We start from the raw sequence: 11,074 nt of genomic DNA on the forward strand, positions 1-11,074 counted from the left end.
TCCCTCTCATTTATAGGCAGTGAATGATGAAAGACAAAACCTTAGACACACCAGTCATTACAACACACAGCTAAATTAAGAAAGAAAGAAACAAACCAAAACTCACTGTAAAAGATATTTTCTCTTTGATGTGAGCTCAGTGGTCAGTAGTCAGTAGTCTAAAACTTCTCTGTAAATTGTCTTTTCTTTTCTTTTTTATATAACCTATTTTTTTTATTTTGCTGAAGCATACATCATCATCATTATCATCACCATCATACATTGTTATCCCTATTCATATTATCATGTAGGCTACACAGAAAAGGAAGACAAGTACAGAAGCAGAGAAGAAAATCGTTATAATTATCATATCATATTCTTTATTATGTTGTTTTTTATCTATTAAACATGTTTCGATATTGTAAAGCAGGATGTACTGTAGGGCAGGCCAGATGTTATCTCATCTTAATCCTTGATATTCAATGGGGAAAATTGAGGCAAATCGAGGTTAATGCACAGATGAGATACGATTTAACGTAGCATGTCATCAAATACGTTATTTCTGTAGGGATCCCAATTGTCACATGACAGTGGAAAACGCTGCTATTATGTAACGTTCACCGGCACTTCATCGTACGATTCAGCCTCCGTCAGGTTCGCCATAATAACGACAGGGCTTCACGTCGGGGCTTTTCAAAATAAAACCCAGTGACTACTGCTTTGTCTTGCAGAGGCCTTAACGAAGAGGTATCCCTTCCTTCGTGCTGTATCTGCTTTCTTCGGCAGACTTGACGCATCGGGCGTCGTGCGTCGCTGCGTCGCCGGTGGAGGAGGCGTTGACGCATCGCGTACTGCTGCTGCTGCTGCTGCTGCTGGTGGTGCTGCTGCTGTTGCTGCTTGTCCTGCCGCCGCTGCTGCTGACACAGAAACCGGCTGCCCTGCACCTAAAGCGGGGCACTCACAACTGACACTGTCCGTTCATCATCTCATCAGGAGGGAGTCGCCCTGTCACCTGTCGCTGAAGGTTTCGCAGTTCGTGATCAATCACCAGCTCGACATAATGATCAAGAACGGACATCACCACCACCAAGTGAACACAGCAGCCGGGAAAGACGCAGGGACGACCCCCGGCGCTGCAGCCTGCAGTCCCGAGAAGAGGAGGCGAAGAATCCGGGTGTGGTGCGATGGCTGGTGAGCAAATCTAATCGGATGATTATTTGTGTGCTGAAGATGCAACAGCATCGTCCGTATCGTTTGCATCAAGCACGTTTTGAGTGAGTGTGTGCGCCTGTCTCATTCAGGACAGGCCTGCTGCAGGTTACAGGGCTGCTCACAGGACTGCTACTTGATCACTGCACAGAAAACTTTAAAGTTAATATCCTCTGATGTAGGCTATTCCACCATGAGTCACTTAATGCCCTGACAAATAACCACTGTAATTACATTTACTTTATATTATTATTATTGGGGCATCCTATCCTCAATTTTCCTCCTCAGTAGACACATTAGGCTACATAGCAACACCAGGAGACACTTACATTAATATTTGTGGCAGCCATTCATCAGAACTCATTGTCATGTAGAGCCCTGCAACCATGGTCAGGATAGCATTATTATAAGTGCTTTCCTAAATGAATTGTATAACACTTACCTGTACTCTATGCAGGAATTTATGTAGCAAGGTTACAGGTTTAAAAACATGTTTCAGTGCTGATTTGTTCTGCATATTCAACCCCATAAAATGCCACAAAATTAAGACTAACCCTAAAGGAGCACAAACAAAACCATTTATTAAAACATAAATACATAGATATTCTAATAGAACACCAGTAACCTAATGTGAGCTTTATTACCTTTACTTGTATTTAGTAATTTGTTTTATTGTCTCTTTTAAGAGTTTCATGCAACAAATGGAAAAATTTGTGTCCCCCTAATTTGTATGAGTGGTTTTATGAATAAACTTGAACTTTATCAAAGTATTAGACCAACAGAAAATCAATTATTTCAACCATGCAGGCTACACCTTGAGGCACAACCAAAATAAAGTCTTCCTGTGACAAAGATGCTCAGTGTTCAACAGCAGTATTTGAATAGTGACATACACAGGGCAGAAACAAATGTGCCACCATATCACTTTTCAGTATTTCGCTCCATTGCAATTGCTCCAAGAAGATAAATACAATCAAAGAGAATAGAAAAGAGTAGAGAATGGTATATGATTATGTTAAAATACCGTTTTTCTGTGCAATATCCCACATGGTGTCTTTTTCTGCAGCCTGACAAAACATATTTTCTCCATCATGTGTTATGATATATGTGTAAAAACATCTTGTGCCCCATTTTGCAATGACAGTCACTTTCAGTTACACCACAAAATCCAGCTGTGCCTAAATTCCTATTGGACATAAAGCATGTGCATGCACAATGCACTGTTATTGCTATTGTTATAATTACTATGATGCTGTAACACCTCTTAGAGTTATTAGAGCAAAGTAGTGCAGAGTGTTGCGCATGGGATGGTTGAAAGTGACCACATGCACTTGTGCTCAGAACAAGTGGAAAGGCAACAGAGGTCAAAAAGGTCAACAAAAAGAAGTTGTGTTAGCTCTATGCTTAGACACAGTTTATATGATATTTTTAAAAACATGATATCAATCACAGTATGAATGTTTCAAGCATACCAACACTCAATGTAAACAGAGGTGAGAGTGGTTCTGCTTGTTGTTCTTGTAATGATATATCTGTACAAAACTGGTTTTAGCCCAGATTTCATTTTTCACGTTTTTTATTCTCAGGAAAATTCCTGTGTCCTTCCAGACTTATGAGTGATTTTCAAAAACCCATTGACACTATATCAGAAAAGTATATCAAATAGAGATAAAAACCACCAAATTAGAGGAATATCATCCTTGTGTTTTGAGCCACAGTGACCCTGTGTGTCAGAAAAGCCTAATACCGTTGAACACACACTGAATCAGTTTAATAGAATGGTCTTAGAGGAGTTACATTTTTTTAAACTGGGGGTATTACATTTTATACAGTGTCATCTCAGACACAACTATGCTACAGTAATCTGTCAGCACTCTGGTATTTCAGTCACCTCACCTTGGAACTTCTGAGAGCATCCACTGTGTTGTTGAACTAACTGCTGAGTATCAGATCACTTCCTTGCTCCTCGCTGTCAACCAGACAGAACATGGAAGACCAGAAACAATTTCAGTGACTTTTAATTTTTAATGTAAGGGTTAGAGTTAGACAACTAAGAATACAGTATTTTCCATTTTATCCATCTTTGGTGCATGGACTTTACGATTATCCCAAGCACTACGAATTGAGTTTTTTTGCGTAGCTTGTGGTATTGAAACATGGCATTTGAAAAACTCAACAGCAACCCGTCTTTCCAACAATGTCCACAGATCTAGAGAAGTATTTTGCGCTCAAGGTAGAGAATAATAGAAACTGTTGACAGTGTGGTCTGTGGCTTATTTCTACAGCAGGTATCTCAAAAATGTGACTGAACTGACTAGAGGTGCAACAATTTATTGATTCATTGTCGTACTGTATACAAGTATCCAGCAAGAAAACAGCATTTTTTCAATACTGTTTTCTGCCTTTTATAGACGAAACTAAAACTAACTGCTGTTAAGATGCTGTACTGCCTCCTCTGGTGGGAACAGCGAGCCTTGGTGGACAGAGTCTGGCTCAATGGTGCAGTGGCAAAATAAATATTTTGAATTTTTGTGTATGAAGGCCAGGATTATGGTGGCTTTCTCTAGTAGAATTCCTGCCATTTAGGTGCGGCTGTCTGTCCATGGTTTGATGTTATGTTGCAGAATATTTGGGATGCCAGAATATTAACCGGTGGGGTGAGCACGCAAAGAGAGCCAATGTCAACAGAGCTCATGTCATTAACCCCTCTAACCCCTCCATCCCACACCTGCTATAACCGCACATTGTTTCCTGAAACCCTACTGGACATCGGCACGCTCTTACTGACATCCAGCATTGTCAGCAGAATCAGAGGAAAATTCCAAGAAAAGAGTGCAGTCACGTCAGCGTCGTAGATATCTTTGACCCTTCCCCTTTTTTTCTCTGCACGAAGGAGTCTTCTCTTCTTATTTGCTGCCTTGAAAAGAGGTGATAGTGGTTAAAGGTCAGCTGCTAGAGAAGCATCATCCCTGAAGTGGTTAAAGTCCACCTCCACTGTGTTATTGCTGAGGTGGTGTGCACAGAAGACCAGAAGACGTTCTATTTACAGCCTCAGTGATGTAATGGTGTCTTGTTTATTCACTCCAGGCTTCTCTGAGACTATAGGTATCCTGAGAAGCAGCCCCTGAATTTTTTTATAGAGCCTTTTATATATTTTTTCCCCCAACTGTTTATCCTGGTATTTTAATTTGGATAAATATTCTCAAACAGTGTTGCATGGCACTCATTTCAAACTCAAGATCATAATTATATAATATTTTTCCATCCATGTTTATCTTTATTGGTATTTCGAATATGTGTTTCATTATAATTAATCAGTACGTACATGTCTGTTAAATTTTGCTCTTGAGAAACGCTGGTGCTGTTTAGGTGTCCACTAACAGGCTGCACTAATTAATATTTCATCATCCCACAGTGGTTGTATCAGGATCAACCCCTGCTAAAAAATACAACAGGAATACTGTGACATGATTAGCATCTAGCTAGTGTAACACCCCAAAAGCAGCCTCCTGCTATTATGTAACTCTGTCTGGGTCTCAGAGTTTTTTCTCTTTTCATTCACCTCCAGATACTCCCCCCCCCCCCCCCCCCCCTTACTACATTCTTCTGGCCCTGCACTATCGTCTCAGAGAGCCTTCACACATGGAACTCATTACAGCAGACTTGACAGCACAAGACCCACAGTAAAACTCTTGGCTTTCAGTTGTGCTTTCTTTGACCAAAGAGCCTCCTTTCGTGGTTCACCTTTGTGCATTTTACAGAGTAGCGGATATATCTGAATCACATAGACAAGCCCCGCTGCAGTTCACTCCAGTGCAATCCAGACCGTTTTCCCTCAGGCTGTGTATAGTGACACTGCAGGAAGGCACAGATGCTGCCTTTCACTTGCATAGCCCAGGGCTGCAAACAACATTGGATTCTGTTACTGTTTTGGCCCCGTACATACTGTAGTTTTGGCAGCGATCATCTGGTTTTTTTTTTATTGATTTTTGAGGATGCTGTTCATAGTGTTGTGCTACATCTTACTCCAGGGATTGCTGATGCGTACTATAAGGCACTAAAGAGGAAACAAATGCCAGTTTTTACTATTTACCACTTGTTTATTGTGACTCTCCAAAAGAAACACTGATGCAGTATTTCTGTTAGTTATAGTAGGCTAGGTATTGTACCTAAATAATTCAGTTACTCTGGCATCACCCCCCAATAAACTCAATACATCTTCTGTGATACCTCTGTACATATTGGATGTCAATATCATGCTCAAAGTGGAACAGAAGGAAAAATGATCAGACTGATGTCAGCTGTTGGTAGAAATGATAGTGATGGAAGGCTAATGCCCATCTGTTCTCTATTACTATGCTAGATTACCATGTTACAATCTCGGCCTCCAATCTGTGTTAATCTAATTATCCACAGATGGTATCGTGGCCTGGTGGAGAGAACAGGGACGGAAAAACACAATGCCACATTGACTTTTTTATGTTGTTTGATTAGATATCTAGTTGATCATGTGATGTGTGTGGATTACACCGGTGGGTAGACATTTCAGCAACACCGGGATCAAACTGGGAGTTTGCACAGTTTGCCCCATGAACTTAAACCCTACTAATCTCCCTGCAGGCCAGTGCATAATCGCTTTTCAATTATTTGACAGATTACTTAAATGCATTCAAGAACACCGATTGAGGAGGATTGAAAAGTGACTGCCATTTTTAACTTAAAATTACAACATGCCACCCAATGTTCTCCTGCATCTTGCTATCATCCAGAATAAAGCGTGATGTACTGGAGAACAGCCGTGGGCGTTGTTTTTCACTTTGATGTAACTTGTCTTTCCTCTTGCGTTTTCCTCACCAGCTATGACATGGTTCATTACGGACACTCCAATCAGCTGCGACAGGCCAAGGCCATGGGAGATTACCTCATCGTTGGAGTACACACAGACAGTAAGGCTCAGAACCAATGACCCTTATAGCATAATCACTCTCCCTAGTATACCTACTGTATATCCCAGGCCTGCTGCCTGTCTGGGTTGAGTTGTTGCATGTTCTGCTTGTGCCTGTGTGGGCTCTCCCTGGGTATACTCCGGTTTCCTCTCACAGTCCAAAGACATACACATGAGGTTAAGTGGCAACTCTAAATTGTCTGCAGGGGAAAATGTGAGGTTGTTTATCTCTGTATTGTCTCTGTAAAAGACTGGCGACCCGTCCAGGGTGTATCCTGCTCTCACCCTGTGTCAGCTGGGTTTGGCTCCAGCGCCCCCGCTATGCTGCCTAACTGATGGATTGACTTTATAGGATAAATTACCCCACTGTCCACCATTATCCTGCCTATTCTTACTAAATCATGAAAAGTATGTCACTTTGTATATTTGTATTTTCTCCAGCCTCATTAACCAGGTACCAGCTCAGTCCTATACCCTTCTGGTGCAACTACTCTGTGATTGGGCCTCACCTTCATCTGGCACACTGGGTCACTTTGACATTGCGAAAGCCGATGACTTCACAGTCAGGGTCAGCAGGCATATCAGCAACCTTTCCCTTCGCTAAAGCAATGATAAAATATCTGAGTGACGAAGGCAACGCTGCATTTAGTCTTTATGAAACTTTATGGACTGCAGGATGTGACTCAGACGGAGATTGCTGTCTATCCATGCTATTAATCTGAGTCTACATTGTTATCTATCTGTGTCAACAAGATTGTTTGACTGTACGTTTTATTTTGTTTCAAAGGCGAGATTGCCAAGCACAAGGGTCCACCAGTCTTCACTCAGGCAGAAAGATACAAGATGGTGCGGGCCATAAAATGGGTGGATGAGGTCGTGGAAGGAGCGCCTTATGTCACCACCTTAGAGACACTTGACAAGTACAACTGTGACTTCTGTGTGCATGGAGGTACAGAATATCACACTATATGATGTCTGTGTTTAGACATGAATGAACTGATTGTGATAAATAATACTCATCTCTAAGTTTGCCAGATCATTGACTTTCAATCTTTTATTCATGGATACAACATTGTTTACTTCATTTATTCACCATTGCTTTGCCAACGCTGTTTTTTCAGATGATATAACACTAACAGTGGATGGCAAGGATACATATGAAGAGGTGAAGAAGTCGGGACGGTACAGGTGAGATTTTTTTAAATGGACAGAAGTTGAGACTAACAGTCAGGACAGGGCTGCTATTGTGTGTTTGTCCTTCATAAGATATTACACTGTGTATGTTATTGTTGCAGGGAGTGTAAGAGAACCCAGGGAGTGTCGACCACTGATCTGGTTGGTAGGATGCTGCTGATGACCAAAGCACACCACAGCAACATTGTGAGTAGCATTACTGTCTCTTGCAATGATTTCAGTTTACAGTACGAGCCTAATTCATTTCCCTGTACTCTTTAGGATAGTTCGGACTATCAGCAGCACACAGACAACTTTGGAAAGGTAGGTACCAAACGTGTGACCATCACTTTGGGGGGATACATTTAAAACCACATTCTTGACTATGTATCTTCTTCTCCCTGAGCAGATTTTTTTATTTAAGTCATCAAATTTGCTATGTGTGCCGGATTATAAACACTGCTAAACAAGGGGCTTTACTGTGGTCCCACTTTATAATCAAGTAACGGGCCTTGCCAGTAAACAGTGAATACCACTTCTGTTCTTGAATGGGGAAACTAACTTAGAGTCAACATGCTGGGGTTGTCAGGAGCGTGAATGCAGTAGAGGGTCTGTTCACAGCTGAGCGTTCAAGATTGGAAACGTAATGCTGAGAATTTGGCAAGGGCTGAATGACCCGGGAAAGTGTGGGACAACTGATTCAGCCACTGACCACATGTGTTATTACTGTTAACACCACTGGGGGGCAACGATGCAGCACAAGTGTTTATTCTATAGGCTGATCTGCCAAAATGCTGGAGTGATACTGTTTCTATACCAAAGTGGGTTAGTCTTAATGCTACACACACTCAATTTGTACTCATTATGTCTGTTTCTGGATTATGGGGGTCGCATGGTCAGAAGGGCCATAGTCCTTGGACGGGGGTGTCTCAGTTCCTGCAGACTTCACAGAAGATCATCCAGTTTGCTTCAGGGCAGGAGCCTCAACCGGGAGACACCATCATCTATGTGGCAGGAGCCTTTGATTTATTCCGTATCCTTTTAATGACCACACTAAAAAATGGGTTTGATTTTCATAACAAAATGCAGTTTCATTATTAACGTCCATATTCTGTGAGGTGTTGCACTCTGCCTTAACTGGTCTCCTGCCAGACATCGGCCATGTAGACTTCCTGGAAGCAGTGCATAAGCTAGCGGAAAAGCCATACATTATAGTAGGGTTACACTTCGACCAGGTCAGTGTCCTTTCACCAATTTGAGATGTGTATTCCCTCCCTGAATCCACTGTTGTCACACACTTCTATTTTGTTCATATTTTTCAGGAAGTGAATCGTTACAAAGGGAAAAACTACCCCATCATGAATGTCCACGAGAGAACGCTTAGCGTCCTGGCTTGTCGAGTACGTTCTTCTTCTTTCTCCTTCTCCATCAATCACATCATCACATTTAATACTTAGAATGCATTTTTCCTAATTTTGCTTTTTTTCCACAGTACGTTTCAGAAGTGGTGATTGGTGCACCCTTTGCCGTCACAAAAGATTTGCTGGACCATTTTAAGGTAGGTAAATGCAAGTCATTTAATTATCCCTGCAAGTTCTCAACAGTAAGACATGCATAAAACTAAAATGTGGCTCTGTATCCATAGGTTGATCTTGTTTGCCACGGAAAGACAGAAATATACCCTGGAAAGGATGGATCTGACCCTTATGCTGTAAGATTATAAACACTGCCATAGGTTGGAAATGTGTAGAAAACACTTTCTGAATGAATCTACAGTGCATCACAGTTTTTAGTCGAATCTTTTCTTCATACCCAGGAGCCAAGGAGGAAAGGAATCCTGCGGACTGTAGACAGTGGGAACAGCCTCACCACAGATGCCATTGTGCAGAGGATAATCAAAAACAGGTATCATATTTACTGTGCGAAACAATATTTGTTAAAATATTTATTTATGCAAAATAGTACATAGGTGACACATGGCTTACTACAGTATGTGCTTTTTCTGATGTCCAGGTTGCAGTTTGAAGCAAGGAATCAGAAGAAAGAGGCCAAAGAAATTGCTGTGATCCAGGCCATGAAGCGAAAAGAGGAGGAGAAGACTAAAGGAAGAGCCCAGGCTGTGGTGTAGAAAGGCCCGGAAGAGGTGTCATCATTTAAGTGTCATCATAACATTGACAAGCTCACTTAACCTTATCTAATGTACAGTTAAAATCAACCCTTTTATAAGTGTTATTACACCCTCCACACACGATCTCGGCTAATAACAGCAGTCTTTACAGCAGCCCATTTGTAGCCAGCCTGCTGTGGGATCATCAGGTATACAATGTATGCGTGTGTGTGTGCGTGTGTGTGTGCGTGTGTGTGTGTGTGTGGGAGGGAGTCCTCTGTGTATTAATATATTCTGCATATGCAACTACATGTTCATGTCAGTAAAAAAAAAAAATCACACATACAGATATGTAACTACTGAGTTGAAAAGCTCAAAAAAGGAAGATGATCGTCATGTCTCCTTCAATTGTCTATTTTATGTCTTTGGATATTTTTAATTACTCAAGTACTTTTATTTTCTTGATTTAAAAATATGAAATTTTTTAATATTCAATCAGATCAATTTGGGCATATAAGGAGCAAGGGTGGGGACCTGAGATGTTGGTCAGGCATTGAACTATAGCAAGAATGAGATTTGATTTTTTTATTTCTATGGGGCTGTTGCTGCTCTCTGCCCATCGATGGGCTTAGCCTCACAAATGATCTCTCTTTGTATATATTGTGTGTACTGTATGTATGTATTATAAGGTGATTACCGGCTCTCCAGAGGAGTGGGGGAGAAGAGTTCCCCCTTTCTCTGGTTTCAATCTAGGGTTGCTTGGAAGTGAAGAAGATGGACTCACTCTTTTGGGACCTCATGTATAGCCTATAACCAGATCCTGCTCCAGACTGCACTGACTTCTCAGAAATCATCAGAACTCTTCTGATTGTATTGTTAGAGCAGGTTTTTAACTGAAAAAATGCACACTGTTGAGACCTGCACGCCTGGCCTTTTGAGTGCAATTTTTTTTCTTCTTTTTTTTTTTTTAACCAACACTCCTTTGATTTATCCTAATATAGAGAACACTACAGAGTTTTGACAGACTGCTTTTAACCTTTAGTTTTCATAGTGTAAGGATGGAACAATGACAGATGCTCAGTGTTGTGAACTTGATCATAAAAATAGACCTCTTACTGTCATTTTTGAGCTCTGAACAATTGAACCTCTGTCTCTATATCAAATGGGATGAAATAATATATTTTTTGTAGATGTATATTTTACTCACCTCCTCTCCATTAACTACTGTATAGATTCATATTGTTTAAAAGGCATAATAATATATCTGTATGTCAAGTTGGAATATATTCAGCGTAGGCTAATCTATGTTATTGACAACTCCCAGTTGACAAATACTGTAGAAACTGATGGGACTACAGTATATTATTGCTGACAATAATAAGAATTTAATCCAAAAAGCTGTTTGTAGTCTTGTTTTCACTTGAACAGAAAATGCATGAGTGTGGTTGGATTGTTGATCTATTGATAATTAATTTCCCCAATTATCAGGTAAATGTGCAGGCCACACATTAATTAGTCACATTATGAAAGGTAAATGTATGTTGTGGACACAGAGATGACCTTTGATCAGAGGAGATTATATCTTAATTTTGCAACATATGACTCACACAGAGTTCGTTAAATGTCAGACCAGATTATTATAGTAGCAGACTGGTACCCAG

The 11,074-nt window shown here is 40.8% G+C and overlaps 1 protein-coding gene across 1 annotated transcript; it reads left to right on the forward strand.

The window, feature by feature from the left end:
• Positions 1-848: 848 nt before the first annotated feature.
• On the forward strand, positions 849-10,090 carry LOC310989675 (ethanolamine-phosphate cytidylyltransferase-like). Its single transcript, XM_083976814.1, has 13 exons — positions 849-1,170; positions 6,046-6,134; positions 6,921-7,082; positions 7,255-7,321; positions 7,429-7,513; positions 7,589-7,630; positions 8,207-8,339; positions 8,459-8,541; positions 8,629-8,706; positions 8,799-8,864; positions 8,952-9,017; positions 9,123-9,211; positions 9,320-10,090. The coding sequence occupies exons 1-13, from the start codon at positions 1,040-1,042 to the stop codon at positions 9,432-9,434; spliced, it is 1,206 nt and encodes a 401-aa protein (XP_083832940.1). The 5' UTR covers positions 849-1,039; the 3' UTR covers positions 9,435-10,090.
• Positions 10,091-11,074: the final 984 nt, after the last annotated feature.

Source organism: Trachurus trachurus (genome assembly GCF_905171665.1).
Source record: "Trachurus trachurus genome assembly, chromosome: 8".
NCBI classification, from domain to species: Eukaryota; Metazoa; Chordata; class Actinopteri; order Carangiformes; family Carangidae; genus Trachurus; species Trachurus trachurus.

What these genes read in the sequence shown, in the direction of transcription:
- LOC310989675 (XM_083976814.1), top strand. Translation starts at nt 1,040, where the DNA reads ATGATCAAGAACGGACATCACCACCACCAAGTGAACACAGCAGCCGGG. An exon ending in ACACAGACAACTTTGGAAAG is followed by an intron (nt 7,631 to 8,206) that starts GTAGGTACCAAA and finishes TCGCATGGTCAG; the next exon opens with AAGGGCCATAGTCCTTGGAC. An exon ending in ATTTGCTGGACCATTTTAAG is followed by an intron (nt 8,865 to 8,951) that starts GTAGGTAAATGC and finishes CTGTATCCATAG; the next exon opens with GTTGATCTTGTTTGCCACGG.